The sequence below is a fragment of the Squalius cephalus genome (assembly GCF_949319135.1).
Source record: "Squalius cephalus genome assembly, chromosome: 5".
NCBI lineage: Eukaryota > Metazoa > Chordata > Actinopteri > Cypriniformes > Leuciscidae > Squalius > Squalius cephalus.
In genome coordinates this window covers 7,181,111-7,197,366 of record NC_137126.1, presented here as the reverse complement: position 1 = coordinate 7,197,366, position 16,256 = coordinate 7,181,111, and the positions used below count along the sequence as shown (strand labels likewise).

Below are 16,256 nucleotides of genomic sequence, written 5' to 3'. Positions count from 1 at the left end.
TCATTGCACATTCATGGTACATGGGCTTGTAAACAAAACATTGATATGCTAAACAAAACAATGAGATGGGCTATGTTGATACAATTATACCGTTATACTTATATATAATTGATACCATTTTCATTTTTTGCATGAATACTGTTTGAAAGTTCTGTTAATTTTGTTAACCATCTATATATATATATATATATGTATGCAGCAGCCATATCACCATGTAGCCCAAGACTGGTAGCCCACTGAAGCTAAGCAGGGTTGAGCCTTGTCAGTATAGATTACCTCTCTGTGTTTGGTAAGTTCATGACCCACGCCACAGACCCCTGCCGTCTTGCTGGCCGGATACCTCAGATGGTGCCTGTGCCTTGTCCGGGATGGCTCCTGTCAGGATGTACTGGCACGTCTCCCGGAACTAAAGGCCAGGGTGACCTCCATCTATGGCTCATAGATCTATAGATTTCAGAGCATTGAGCAACTATATTTTGTAACAGATAAATGTGGGGAGATTATATTAAAGTATGTTGAACTGTTGAGATAACAGTTCTATCATAAGCTCTGTCCACAATCTTTTAATGGTAAAATATTAAACAGAAAGACATGTACAAATTGCCTGCATATAATTAGTTCCATTCAGTGAACACTAAAGGATTATGATCTTGGCTATACAAAAATAATAATTCACTGGTTTACTCAGACCTCTCCCTTATAATTGTAACATAAGAAGACTGAACCAGAGGGAAGCACTAGTGCTGAACAGGCGTGGAAAATGGTTGATGTTGAAAGCTTTGCTGTTTCTGACTGCAGAGGAGGACATTTGTCTTCATCCAGCACTGGGACACTGAAGACAATAGGACATCTGCACATCACCACCTGCTAAAACCTATATATAGTCCTCAAAAGGAAAGCCAAATGACTCAACTTTTACTTTGTGCATTTTGAAGGAAGAAGTAAACTGCAATTGCTGTTGCATAAAGAAAATCTTAACTCATCCTAAACAGGTAAGACCATCAGATATGGCTTAGCATTCTTATTTAATCTTTTTCTTCTTCTTCTTCAGTTTTTAATATGAATATGAACTGATATATGTCAATTAACTTCAGTTGTAAGCATGTGTTGGGGGTAGAAATGCGAGTTACCTAATCAGAATACTTGTTTAAAGTAACGACTAAAGTAACATTACTTTTAAATTTACAACAAAATATTGGATTTTCAAGTAAGTAATTCAAGTTAATTTGATTTCCCATTCATTGGCTGACACCTCTCTTGCCCCATGTTGTGAGAAATTGGGAGTATGGCAGAGGCACTGTGTGCGCAGGAACGTCTTTTGATGTGAAAAGAGAAATATTCATTTTGCTTTTGGTGTGAATGGGACTTTACATTTGCTAAATATATATTTTTTTTGTTATTAAAAAACAAACAAGCAAGCCTAGCCCAGGTGAGAAACAGTAATGCAAAAGTAATGTATCACATTACTTTTCATTAAAAGTCATTAAGTAATGCAATTAGTAAAAGTACAAGTTTAAATAAAATTAAAAAAACTTTTAAAAGTAACTTTCCCAACACTTGTTGTAACCATCATTGAAAAAAAAATAAACTTTTAAAATGATATTAGATCAGCCTACATTTGAAATTCAAACCTAAAATAAGATCTACTTTCCATTAGTGTGTAATCACTGCAATTATTGCTGTTTATAAAAGCTTATAACAGTAATTTTTGTACTTTTCTTGTTTTATGCATTACAAAATCCATGTTCATGTCTCAGTTATGAAGGAAATAATCTCCACAGTTTCCACCCTCAGCCCATGTTTATGAGCTCTAAGGCTGAGCTCCAGACAGATGGCATGACACTATCATTTCTGAATGCTTTATATGTCTCACTCCACCCTTGGACCTTCACTTTCCCATCAGGCAAAATCTGAGAGAGTCCTGAGAAACAGTGGGCTACTCCCCTCTGTTCTGCAGATGTGTCTGGGATAAGAGCACATCTGTTAGCTCTACAGCACCGCCAAAGTGAGTCCATCTACACTTATTGTTAAATGTGATCACTGGGAGCATGCAGTGTAAGTTGTTAAATGCACTTGGCAGTGTACACTCACCTAAAGGATTATTAGGAACACCATACTAATACTGTGTTTGACCCCCTTTCGCCTTCAGAACTGCCTTAATTCTACATGGCATTGATTCAACAAGGTGCTGAAAGCATTCTTTAGAAATGTTGGCCCATATTGATAGGATAGCATCTTGCAGTTGATGGAGATTTGTGGGATGCACATCCAGGGCACGAAGCTCCCGTTCCACCACATCCCGAAGATGCTCTATTGGGTTGAGATCTGGTGACTGTGGGGGCCATTTTAGTACAGTGAACTCATTGTCATGTTCAAGAAACCAATTTGAAATGATTCGAGCTTTGTGACATGGTGCATTATCCTGCTGGAAGTAGCCATCAGAGGATGGGTACATGGTGGTCATAAAGGGATGGACATGGTCAGAACAATGCTCAGGTAGGCCGTGGCATTTAAACGATGCCCAATTGGCACTAAGGGGCCTAAAGTGTGCCAAGAAAACATCCCCCACACCATTACACCACCACCACCAGCCTGCACAGTGGTAACAAGGCATGATGGATCCATGTTCTCATTCTGTTTACGCCAAATTCTGACTCCACCATCTGAATGTCTCAACAGAAATCGAGACTCATCAGACCAGGCAACAATTTTCCAGTCTTCAACTGTCCAATTTTGGTGAGCTCGTGCAAATTGTAGCCTCTTTTTCCTATTTGTAGTGGAGATGAGTGGTACCCGGTGGGGTCTTCTGCTGTTGTAGCCCATCCGCCTCAAGGTTGTGCATGTTGTGGCTTCACAAATGCTTTGCTGCATACCTCGGTTGTAACGAGTGGTTATTTCAGTCAAAGTTGCTCTTCTATCAGCTTGAATCAGTCGGCCCATTCTCCTCTGACCTCTAGCATCAACAAGGCATTTTCGCCCACAGGACTGCCGCATACTGGATGTTTTTCCGTTTTCACACCATTCTTTGTAAACCCTAGAAATGGTTGTGCGTGAAAATCCCAGTAACTGAGCAGATTGTGAAATACTCAGACCGGCCCGTCTGGCACCAACCATGCCACGCTCAAAATTGCTTAAATCACCTTTCTTTCCCATTCTGACATTCAGTTTGGAGTTCAGGAGATTGTCTTGACCAGGACCACACCCCTAAATGCATTGAAGCAACTGCCATGTGATTAGTTGATTAGATAATTGCATTAATGAGAAATTGAACAGGTGTTCCTAATAATCCTTTAGGTGAGTGTATATGCTATAGTCAATTATAATAGTTAAACAATGCATTGATTGAAGTATGCACAGATGAATTTGGGGTAGCAGCATGAACCATAAAGCTAAAGCACCATAAAACTATGAAGTCATTCTTATACTATTATACAATGTCAGAAAATATATATTTTTTTAAATGCAAACTAATCAAAACAGGAGAAATACTTTCTAGTCCCTGACCGCAACATTTTGGACCAGCTGGAGGATAGATAAACAAGATTGAGCAATCCCTAAATACAATGAATTATAGTCCTGTCTTGTTGAAATAAATACATGAATAACGGTTTCCAGATCCCTAAAAGAAAAAAGAAAAGAAAACTTTTTTCCACTATTAAAATCATTTTGTGCAATGAAAAGGTTCAATGGATGTTAAAGGTTCTTCATAAAACCGTAGATGCCAATAAAGAACATTTATTTGTAAGAGTGTAAGATAATACCGTGAGCCTTTTAGGGGTAAATCAGGTACAAAGATGTCAACATAGCAGCACCCTCAAAGGGACAAGCTGTTGGACCTCTAAAGAGTGAATTGTACTTGGGTTTTAGGACTTTGATATTAAATGTCTTGTGTTGGTCAACCACTTTGTTTATAATCTGATGTTTCCTTCCTCCTGACATTGGCAAGACAAAGCATCAATGTTCTTGATAAGCATTTTCTGATTTCTCTGCACTATATATATATACAATACGTCTAATGCTATACATCACATTACTGACTCTCTCTCTCTCTCTCTCTCTCTCTCTACCATTAAAACCATAATATATTAATTAATTTGTATTATGTATGTACATGTAGGAAAACTCTACTGAAGCTCTCAGACCACTGCAGCCCAATGGCTGGTAAAGAAATGAAGAACAGGGGTGGTAAATGTCTGAAGGAAGTTCATACAGTTACTGAGGCTTTAAAGACCCTCTACCAGCAAAAATTGCTCCCTCTGGAGAAGTATTATGGTTTCTCCAATTTCCACTCATCAAGCCTTGAAGATGCAGACTTCGACAACAAGCCCATGATACTAGTGGTGGGTCAGTGCTCTACAGGCAAGACCACTTTTATCAGGTGAATAATAATTGCGTCTTTCTTCAGATCAATACGCATAGTTATAACTTATAAGTGCTATAAAATTCATAAAAAACTTGTTACATGTGAATTAATATAAGTTTTAAGATGTTAAATGTTTAAGATATATTTCACATCTTGTAAGTAATTATGTAATGTCTTGAAGAAATGCATCTTTTATCACTGTTATACAAATATTATATTATATTATATTATATTATATTATATTATATTATATTATCCATTAAACAGGCAAGAGTGGAAAATGATTATAAAAAATTATTTTATATCTGGGCTACATGCATCTCAGGGGATACAAACATTTCATAATGTGCTAAATAACATCATGAACAACATGTGACATGTTCATAATCTTTTTTTTTTTTTTTTTTTTTTTTTTTTATTACTGAGGAAAAGATTAATATGTAATTACTTTCCACAAAGTCAGAATGTCCTGCACCATTGGCAACAGTGTTGATTTTAAGTCACTGTTCGATCCCAGAAAACACAAAGCCATGTGACCCACAATCTTAAAACAGGCCCAATTATGATAAATGAAAAAAGTACAGGATGAGAAACTCTTTCTCACGCCTCCTAAAGAGACTGAAGAGTTGTAGTGCACAATGCCTGTTTAAGGGATTATATGGTCACACTTTAGATTAGGACCCAATTCTTACTATAAACTAACTATTAACTTTGCCTCAATAAACTCCTAATTACTGCTTTTAATAGGTAGTAAGTTAGTTGTTAAGTATTGGGTAAGATTAAGGGATGTAGAATATGGTCATGCAGAATAAGACATTAATATATACATTTATATATATAATATATAACATTTATAATATATACAGCCAATATCCTAATATGCATGCTGATAAGCAACTAGTTAATAGTGAGTATTGGACCCTAAACTAAAGTGTTACCAATTATATTCTATTATTATTATGATCTAGTTTAAGCAGTGTGTTATTATGTGTGGCAGATATCTTCTTGAACAAGAGTATCAAGGAAGCAGAATAGGCCCAGAACCAACAACCAACAGTTTCACTGCTATAATGCATGGAGAGACTGAGGGAATTATTAATGGAAATGCTTTAACTGTGGATCCCAACAAGCCTTTCCGCAAACTCAGCCCATTTGGAACAACTTTCCTCAATCGGTAAGTGAGACAGAAGCAATGATGCAATAAGAAGAAATAATAATCACAGGGGGAAAACTCTGTTGAATGTGGACTGAAAGAGTCAAAATCACTCCACCAGCAGAGATTACTCTTGTGAAAGGGTGGACATAGCCTGGAGAGAAAAACACTAATGCATCATTATTTGGCTCAAGCTGACGGTATCCCTTTGAGGAAGCATCTGTGGATGTTTTTCCCATGTTTTGTCAATTTGAAAGATACTGAATTAGATACATCTGCTGTTTCTCAGATTCCAGTGTGTACATCTACCCAACCGAGTCCTAGAGAGTATCAGCATCATTGACACACCAGGGATCCTGTCTGTGGCCAAACGCAAAATGAGTAGAGGTACAAAGCGTCATAAACAGTGCTGTACGCAACCAATGAAGGGATAAAACGACTTGCATGCAAATCATAATTTTCAACCAAGGCCTGCCTTTAAACTCCATATACAAGTAAAGAGGTGGAGTTGAAATTCTTCTCACTGATGTCGCCCTCAGAAGATTGCAATGCTCTTTAGTGCACATTATGCGACAATATAGGGCGAATTATAGGGCTTTTTTGTGCCCTTGAAGGGCACTTCAGGAAGGGGACGCTGATCCAAATGGAACTGAACAACTGAATCCCTTCACTAAGGGCCCTTCTATAAGTCTGTTAGTGAAGGGTGCATGTGATGATCACTTTAAAGCAACACCAAAGATTATTTTGTACCTTAAAATAATGTTTCCAAAATCGTTTCAGTGGTTCATCAACTTGTTACAGGGTGAACGGCACTTCTGCATTCGCTTTACAACCCTCTATCGGCTATAACCGCTCTATGCAAGTTTGCCAGATCGGGTAGTGGATTTGTAGTTCGAATGAGACATAAGAAACTACAAATTTGACTTGCTTTATGGCAAGCGTTACAATAGCAAAAAAAATTTTCCCCCCCGTTTCTGATGTCGCAATACATCATACTTTCATAAAATCATGCAACATACTCTACCTTGTCTGTGGACATCGTCCTAAGCCTGTGGCTTTATTGTGTATATCCTCGACGGTTTTTTAAAATGTGTAATTGGTCTTTTGGGCTTGATTGTACTTGTTTTAACTTTTATTGTCAAATTAATCAAATCAAATAAAAAAAAAAAATCGTTATTTCCAAAGCCGGTGCTGGATAAACAAATAGTGTGCGTGTGATGGTAGGCTAAATTATTTACAACAGCGGTAATGGACAATTCCGCTTCCAAGCTGTAGGGGGACCGAAGAGGAAAAGTGCTTTGGTCTTGCTTTAAAGAAGTAATTTTATCCTTTATGGCAGGGGTGGGGAACGTTGATCCTGGAGGGCCATTGTCCTGCAGAGTTTAGCTCCAACCCTGAAAAAAACATTTGGCTGCCTGCAACTTCAGTAATCCTGAAGACATTGATTAGCTTCAGGTGTGTTTGATTAGGGTTGGAGCTAAACTCTGCAGTACAATGCATAGATATCATATAAAGGCTAGATGGCTCAAGGCGTCACCGGCAGCCATCTTAGGACAGGGCTCTGTGAATTAAGGTGAGTGAGCAGCACGCACACAAATCCTCTTATCTCGCTGAAATCTGGACGGATTTACAAACGGTTTGGTTTCTTACAAACGTTATTAACGTGGCTATAATTCTGAATGCTTAAACATTTTGAACATAATTATTCATATGTATGCAGTATAATAGCTACATCTCTGACGTTTATAACAAACCAAACCGTTTGAAAATCGGTAGAAAATTGAGCAAGTTATGGTTATTTAAAAGGTACATGCACCATGTTATGAGTGAGCGAGCACCCTGTCGTAAGATGGCCGCCGTGTGCGGATGTCGAGCTCCATTGGCCAGCAGCGCGGACGAGCCATCTAGCCTTTATATGATATCTATGGTACAATGGCCCTCCAGGATCAACGTTCCCCACCCCTGCTTTATGGTCATGTGACTGAGGGTGATACATATAGGTAAAAGTAACTAGCAGGATCCAAAGAAGAGACAGCAAGTTGAGGGAACACACACACACACACACACACACTGGATTTTGTTGGGTATCCATGCTTTATGGGGGACATTCCATAGACGTAATGACTATAATACTGTACAAATGGTATATTCTGTCTCCCTACACAAACCCTAAAACTAACCATAACAGATTTTTTGTATTTTTTTGTATTTTTAGATTTATAAGCTTGTTTCCTCATGGGGACCAAAAAAAGGTCAAAATGTACTGGTATTACTTTACTTGTGGGGACATTTGGTCCCCATAACGTAAGAAATACCAAGAATACACAATACACAAAAAAATAATGCATTTAAAAAAAAAACAAATATCATTTTGAAATGTACAGTAACATTCCAGGTGAAGATAATGAGAAAATTACATAGTCTTTCATTGCTTCTTTTGCCAAGTGCATTCCAAATCGGTACATTAGAGATGCAAGTGCCCTTCTCCCCCTAAAGTCCTCACTTCAAGGGCTCTGACTTTCGGAGTGACTAGGATGGGGTTGGCTCCCTCGAGATCCACTTTCCTGCAGAGTTTAGCTCAAACCCTGATCAAACACACCTTCATATAGCTTTCTAGTAAGACCTGAAGACCTTGATTAGTTTGTTCAGGTATGTTTGATTACAGTTTAGACATTGAGGGCCAGAGTAGGGCATAGGGACTCTCACATCCAATTGAAGTTTGCTCATAGTTTATATCTGATCAAACACCAGTGCATTACCTCAACGTCTCTTTCTTCTTTCAGGGTATGACTTTCCGGCAGTTATCCGCTGGTTTGCAGAGCACGTTGACTGCATCATCCTCTTGTGTGATGCACACAAACTAGAGATCTCTGATGAGTTCTCACACACTATAATGGCATTGCGAGGCAATGAGGACAAGCTCAGAGTGGTGCTCAACAAGGCCGACATGGTGGACTCCCAGGAGCTGATGCGAGTCTACGGCGCCCTCATGTGGTCCCTCGGGAAGGTGTTCTGCACTCCAGAGGTTCTGAGAGTCTACATCGGCTCCTTCTGGTCCTCTCCAATGCGTATGACAGACAATCGGAAACTGTTTGAGCAAGAGGAGGAAGACCTTTTTGCAGACATTCGGAACCTGCCGCGAAATTCTGCACTGAGGAAACTCAATGATCTGGTGAAACGAGCACGGCTTGTGAGGGTGAGGACCTTTGTGCTTATCAATTGAACTTCACTTTTAATCCAAGTCTGTTAGCTTTGAGGTCATCTATGTTAGAGGATTGAGAAGAGTTGACAAAATTGTCATTGAGCAGATACACAGGCTTATGCATTTAAGTCTTTCTCTTCTAAGAACAAATATTTGTGTTACATCAACATACAACCTCTTACATCACATGACAAGCTGTGATGTAAACCCTTTCTTAATAGGACAGACCTTTCAACATGTAGCATCTGAACTTCCTGTTTTATTTGGAAATACAGAAGGGTGGGGGTGGGGGGGACTTTTGTTCATCTTCGAAACACAAATGAAGATTTTAATGAAATTTGATGTGTGTTGATCAATGTATCATTAAATGCAAATAAATGTCTAAATTAAATTATCATTGTCCATCATATAAGTGATTGTGTCTCTTCAGAAGATCTGGATTAAACCGCTCAATTTATGGATTGCTTTTACAGTTTCTTTAGGAACTTTTTGAAGCATCAAAGTTTTGTTGAAATGCTTTTTCAATGGAGGGACAAAAGTCTCTCAGTTTTCATTAAAAACATCCTCATTTTTGATTTAAAGATGAACGAAAGTCTTTTGGGTTCGGAACTATGAGGGTGAGTGATTGATGACAGAATTAAATTTTTTTGGATAAACCATGTAATTATTAATTATGCTGCATCTCTACTACATAATATGTGACACACAGCTGCTTTTGCTTGAGATTGCAGGAGCGATTGTCTTGAAGATGAGAATACATGGAATTTGTGAAAGGAGTCTTTTTTGACTAATGATTTAGTTGCTGTGATTGAAATGCATCTACCTGCTTGTTTTGTTGCGGTCAGTTGATGTTGACTAAAACATTAACGTGGCTTCTCTTTCCTTTCTTCACCCACAGGCCCATGCTTATATCATTGGCTCTCTAAAAGAAGAGATGCCTTTCGTTTTCTGCAGAGGAAAAAAGAAGAGAGATCTAATCTATGACCTTCCCATCATCTACTCAAGAATCCAACAGAGGCATCAGATTCCACGAGGAGATTTTCCTGATTGCGCCAAGATGCAGGTGTATAACGGTTCAAATACTTTATAATCAAGCATGCCCATTATGAAATTTATTTTCTGCTGCTTCTATAAGCATGAAAATTAAAAGTAAGTTACACTACAGTATATGATATCTGTCTGACAAGCAGTTTCACTCTCACATCATCACACAGGAGCAACTCATGAGTCACGACTTCAAGTTTAAAGGCCTCAAGCCTAAGCTCTTAGGTGGGTTGGACGAGCTCCTAAACACTGACATTGCCAAGCTGATGCCTCTTCTACGCCAAGAAGAAGAACAGGCAGCTGACCAGCTTTTGGTGCAAGGAGGACCTTTTCAAGGGTCTCACATGGGCCCTTTCATTGTGGGGAACCCATTTCATCACTCTGGATCCAATGGAGAAAGTGATCTTGTGTCAAATGAAGAATGGGTGGTATCAAAAGATAAACCAGAGTACGATGAGATCTTTTACAACCTCGCGCCTCACGAGGGCAAGCTGAGTGGGACTAAAGTGAAGAACTGGATGATGAGCACTCATCTGCCCAGCTCAGTTCTGGGACGGATCTGGAAGCTGGCAGATGTGGACTGTGATGGCATGTTAGACGATGAGGAGTTTGCTTTGGCCGGCCATCTCATTGAGGTGAAGTTGGAGGGCTTTGGGCTCCCTCATGAGCTACCTGCACATCTAGTGCCGCCCTCCAAAAGACCACGCAAGATCTCTGCCACAGAGAATAGAGCCAATGAATAGTCTGCAGGTCTTTATAAGGACTTATTATGCTTTTTAAATTTGTTTTAATTTCTTTCATATGTAAAAGCACAACGTCACTCCGAAGGGAGATATTCTCTATAACATTGTGCACTGTTTCTAAACTCCTAATGCCTCGATTGTAGTCTTTGAGTTTTATCTGGGAATGAACATGTCATAATATTCATCATTTAAATAATTCCTGTCCAAGGCATAAGCAAAATAAAAAAAATGGTCCAGCTGACCAATCAGATTGCATTTTGGAAAGAGGGGCTTCATAGAGACAGGAACTAAACAGACTTACAGCAACAATGACAAATATATATAAAAACATTGTGTTTTTTGAACATTCAATCATGAAAACCTATTCTAGTAGAACAAAATCAAGACTTTGTAAAAGGGCATATTATGGCCTCTAATGCTTATGATGATATGGTTTATTCAACATGCAAGTCATGAATAATACTAATGTATTCACTCATATAATGCCTAAAATCACTAATAGTTTGCAAAGTTTGGACGAATAAAATATAATCTCAGCTAAGAGACGAGTTGTTTTGATGGTTCAGATTGCCCAAGGGTTGGGAACAGCTTGTTTTGTCTTGGGTTGTTGCAGAAACGCCCTCGAGAGTGTTGCTGAGGAACAGTATGTCAAAACTTAAGTGTTGTAGAGCCTGAAGGGCCTTATTACATTTCAAATTATAGTTGTCAAGTAAAATTTATTTAAAAACAGCAACAACAACAACAACAACTGTTGGTCAATAAGTAATTGCAGTCAAGTAATTGGTCAAAAAAATCTTGCTATCTTTTTAAGAGTTTGTTTGGACTATGAGTTGTAGCAAAATGTTTTTATTTTTTTGATTTTGTGCATATTGTGGAATATTACTTAGAAGCTGTATAAAAAGTCTGGATATTATTTTATAGAATAATGACCATTGTCACAATGTACAACTAAGCACCTGTTCAGGAAACCTACTGTATATAATCATATCAATATGTCCATTTATTGCACAATAAATTGTCAAGCCCAGTTGCAGACACAGACTGTCTTAAGAACTAGTCTGACCAACTAGCAGTAGGTTAATGAGTAGAGAGGTTATGACCAGGCCTCCTAAGAATTTTTTTTTTTTTATATTTATTATATAATTTATTATAAAAACCCCTATGTAAGTAAACTTTAGGAGTTTATATCAGTGGCTGTTTATAATAAACTTCCATCTGCTCTCGCTCGGTTTTTACGCGTGCGCTCTCAAAACTTTGTCCTGTGCAATCGTGAATCCCTTTCTCTAGAATTGTCTTCTCTACTGGATTTGATGTTTCCAGAAGCTTTCGACCGCCAGACTTTAACGATTGACTGATGAAATAATTGTAGCCTACCTTAAAATGGTAAAGAAATTACGGATTCATCATGAGATAGCATTTTCAAGCTGATTTTAGCCAGCAAGTTCTCTAATTATTTTATTATTTAATAGTTATTTTCCAGTTAGGCCTAAGTGCTTATTGTAAATATAGAATTTTATTCAGTGAACTGATCATCAGTATAGCCGGCAAAAGCGCGCGACCCGTGACAACACTCGTTGGATTCCGTGCAGTCCGTGCGTTTTTCTTCACGAGACATAACCATAGGGGACATAACTTAGCTAATTCATTCATCAAGCGCACCATCGAGTGGAAAAATAGACAGTAAAAACTAACAGTAGGCTATAATTAATTGCCGACTGAGTAATGAGAATGTTAAAAAAAATTAAGGGGCGTTTGTTGCGTATGTGTATAATAAAGCCTCTGAGAATCTGAGGTGAGTAAAAATGTGTTTTATATTTGGTATGTATTTTGCACGTGGAGGCCTATGATGGTTCTTTTTGTCTTCGGATACCATCCACATTGAAACGCAATGAAGCATGCCGAAGATGGTGGGCAAAGGCAAGCTCAGGTAGAGTTAACGTTAGGTCTAAAAAACACTCGAGGAGAAGACATCAGCAATCACAGACAGAGATTTCCCAGAGGACCGCTGAGTTCGCCGAAAACAGTAATTTGCCATGGGATTTTTTACAGAGGTTGTGTGAGAAAAACACTGATATTGACAGATTCGGACGGGATTAAAATAGCAAAGAACAATAGTCCAGTCTGAATAGGGCTTAAAAAGGGCTGCTCCGTAGTGAACAGGAACTGAATGAAGTCTCGCGAGGGGTGTGTGTGTGCTCTGCTGGGTGGTGCATGATGCGTCAGTCGCCCCGCCTCGAGTCTTTCATAACATCCCAGGAAAACAAAATTCCAGAACAGAAAGTAATTACATACATCAGAGTGTCTGCACACACACACCACAGCACAACCAACGCTTGATCCAGTCAAGAACCACGGCACCAGTCAGGATGAAGCCGACCTACAAAGTTCATATCATTTACTGGTAGGTTATACTGTACTAGGCGTTTTATTTTGCGACACTGTTGACGCTCAATCCAGCTTTTCGACAGAGGTTTTTTCCTCTTTTTTTAAGAATGATAAACCTGACTTATAAACACGCTAAGTTTAGCCTAACACGTTCGAAAAAAGAAATGTTTAACCAATTAAAGCTTACGTAAGTTATGTGTCGGGCAATAATAATGACAGGAATTGTCAGGGTTGCTGTTTTTGTTGTTGCTCAATGTGTTCTGGTTGTTAGGTGCGACACTGCTTTTCTAATGAGTTGAATTGTTTGGATTCTTGCATAGGTTAAATATTTTCAATTTACATAATAAACGCGAACCATGACTGGTGACTTATAAGACTGGAATCAGAAATGTTAAGTAATGCTTTCACCGATTACCTCACTTTTCACGAAACAGTCGTAGGCCCTAGTTACCATGCAAATTAAGTTTGACCAATGAGGTGAATATCATTTAAATGTGTGTGTGTGTGTGTGTGTGTGTGTTTGTTTGTCATCTCCTAGTGGTGGATGAGGGTACAGGCCCAAGGTAGGTTTTATTTATTACTTATGTATTGTGTGTATATCATAATGGAATATAATATTAACGTGTAGATGAATCTTGTGCATCTATACATCTGTCTCTTTTGTTATTCAAATAGTTCACCAAACTCAAGACGATGCTTGAGGATGAATTCCCAGGCGAACTTGAGATCGTATGTGATTTAAATGATTGCCATTTTTTATGATGTAATTCTGAAAATAAACCATTATGCATTGTTAAATGTGTACAATTGGGCAAAGTGTTGTTTACTCATAATTATCTTTCTGATTTTACTATGATTTCTCATGCTCAGACTGGTGTGGGTACACCATCGACCACAGGCTGGTTTGAGGTGGAAGTAAATGGCGAGTTGGTGCACTCAAAGAAGGTAAGAGTTGATCCTCTCTCACTGTTATATATTGCATTTACCATTATATGACTCCTGGCTTCATTCTGTTTCTCACTTAAACTGTATTTTAAGTTGGCATGAAACAAGTCTTTTCTTCATTATTGTGACATGTATCCGAGTCAGACATCTTCTTGTACCAGAAAGAATGTAGGGCGGGACTTGATTTTGGCCATCTGTAATTGGTTGGATGGTTGTGGTTTTCTATTGGTCGATCTCATGTGAGTGACAGGTTGTCCCGCCCTTGCGCCAGTAAACACATTATCAGAGAAGAGATGAAGCTGCAATAGGGAGGGGAAGTTATTTTAATTAAAGATTACAAGGGAACATAAACTCAAAAAAAAGATTATGTGCATGAATAATAAATACTGCAATATTCCATAAAAAAGAGAATTGTCCATTTTTATTTCATGGTGACTTTAAATTGTACAATTACATGTCTTCCTAATTACTGCACAGTCTTTCTTTTTGATTGAATTGTTTGCTACTCAAATCTAAAGTGGTAAAGTACAGCTGTAATATTTTATATTTGTCTGATATTTTATTTGACAGAATGGAGATGGGTTTGTTGACTCCGATTCAAAATTCAAAAAAATTGTGACTGCCATTGAGGCGGCCATGAAGAAATGAGCATGACCGGATCATAGAGGTGAGAATAATCCACCAGAGAGCCCTTTTGTTATTGTATTCTTGTCTTTCTATCTTTCTTTTAATTCTATTTTGTCTTGTATTCTCTCAGCAGCTTTTCATCTCTGTTTGTTGGACTCCTGGGCAGGGCAACAATGATGGTGACATCCAAAGTGTTTTCTGCATGGATGTTGCTTGATGCTATCCGCTCTTCCTGGGAGAAGACACTCAGAGCAGGAAACTCTATATGTAAACTGCTTCAGATAAACTCTTTAATGGTTGAAAAAATTAAGGGAAAATAAAAAATGGACAGAACATGTCAAGTTGTGGTACTTTGGGCCTGTTTTTTTTTTTTTTTCGTTTTTCTCATTGTGTTTGCCTCTGTTACAGCACACAAGTTTACGAAATATTTTGGCATTGTTCAAGATTTTCATGCAATAAAAAATGTTAATGGTGAAGTGTTGTCTTTTATTTTTCTACACTTTTTACAAATTGCTGTCATTTTAACAAAAAAGGTGGCAGCACAGACATTATCCATAATGTGTTATTTAGCAAGGCATAATGTGAATGACCCAGAGTCTGTCATAGAAGGGTTTGGAGCATCATCAAAACATAAAATAGAGGGAGATGATGAAACTGTAAAGGGACAGTTGATACATTTTACAATCTTGCCATTTTAGTTCCATTCAAAAGTTTAGCTTTTGTGTAATTCACAGTTATATAGCCTACAGATGAGCCAAAACATTATGAACACCTGCCTAATATGGTGTTGGTCCTCTACGTCCTGCCAAAACAGCGTCGACCCGCTGAGCCATGGACTCTACAAGACCCCTGTGGTGTCTGGCACCAAGACATTAGCAGAAGATCCTTTAAGTCCTGTAGGCTGCGAGGTGGTCCGGCACATCCACGGATCTGGGTAATTTGGAGGCCAGGGCAACACATGTTCCTCAAACCATTCCTGAACAATGTGCGCAGTGTGCCACTTCCACCAGGGAACACCATAGTCATGAAGGAGTGTACGGTACGGTACTTGCTCTGCAACAATGTTTAGGTATGTGGCATGTGTCAAAGTTACGTCCACATGAAAGACTGGACCCAGGGTTTCCCAGCAGAACATTATCCAGAGCATCACACTCCCTTCACTAGCTTGTTATCGTCCCACAGTCCATGACTTCCCCACGGCTCACATGTACATGTCCATCCACATGATGTAAAAGAAAACAGGACTCATTGGACCAGGTGACTTTCTTCCACTGCTCCAAGGTCCAGTTCTATCGCTCGTGTGCCCGTTGTAGGCGCTTTCGACAGTGGACAGGGGTCATCATAGGTACTCTGATCGGTTGGTCTGCGGCTACGCTACCCATACTGTATGTTTTGACACATTCCTCCCATAATAATCATTAAAATTTTGTATGATTTGTGCCCCAGTAGACCTTCTGTTGGCTCGGACCAGACAGGATAGCCTTTGTTGCCCTCGTTCATCGATGAGCCTTGGTCACCCAACACCCAGTCGCTGGTTTGTGGTTTGTCCCTCCTCGGAACACAGTTGGTAAATTCTCATCACTACTGCCTGGGACAACCCAAAACACTTGAGGTTTCAGAAGCCCTTTTCACACAGAGATTCCAGTGAGTGGAGGCGGGGCTAATTTGCATATTCACAAAATATGTATATTAAATGAAGCAAGGGTGTAGAGTTACATTCAAGCTATTTTAAGGTATGACGAATTTTTTTTCAAGGAAAAATGTTTAAATATGTCATTTTGGTGATCAGAGATG

At 38.7% G+C, this 16,256-nt stretch overlaps 2 protein-coding genes across 4 annotated transcripts; both read left to right on the top strand.

Annotated features, from left to right (window-relative positions):
* Window positions 1-733: 733 nt before the first annotated feature.
* On the top strand, window positions 734-11,543 carry ehd2a (EH-domain containing 2a). 2 transcript variants are annotated; one of them, XM_079872841.1, is made up of 8 exons: window positions 734-992; window positions 1,904-2,005; window positions 4,118-4,378; window positions 5,361-5,537; window positions 5,806-5,903; window positions 8,300-8,712; window positions 9,617-9,781; window positions 9,933-11,543. In XM_079872841.1, exons 3-8 carry the CDS (start codon window positions 4,155-4,157, stop codon window positions 10,503-10,505), a joined length of 1,650 nt encoding a protein of 549 aa, XP_079728967.1. In that variant the 5' UTR covers window positions 734-992; window positions 1,904-2,005; window positions 4,118-4,154; the 3' UTR covers window positions 10,506-11,543. The 2 variants fall into 2 exon arrangements, with proteins under 2 accessions (XP_079728967.1, XP_079728968.1); XM_079872842.1 differs by having other exon boundaries at window positions 740-992; window positions 4,134-4,378.
* Window positions 11,544-12,020: 477 nt separating this feature from the next.
* On the top strand, window positions 12,021-14,826 carry selenow1 (selenoprotein W, 1). Of its 2 annotated transcripts, none has more exons than XM_079872753.1 (6): window positions 12,021-12,906; window positions 13,429-13,453; window positions 13,566-13,619; window positions 13,761-13,835; window positions 14,406-14,502; window positions 14,593-14,826. In XM_079872753.1, the coding sequence occupies exons 1-5, from the start codon at window positions 12,872-12,874 to the stop codon at window positions 14,481-14,483; spliced, it is 267 nt and encodes an 88-aa protein (XP_079728879.1). In that variant the 5' UTR covers window positions 12,021-12,871; the 3' UTR covers window positions 14,484-14,502; window positions 14,593-14,826. The 2 variants fall into 2 exon arrangements, with proteins under 2 accessions (XP_079728879.1, XP_079728880.1); XM_079872754.1 differs by having other exon boundaries at window positions 12,420-12,906; window positions 14,596-14,826.
* Window positions 14,827-16,256: the final 1,430 nt, after the last annotated feature.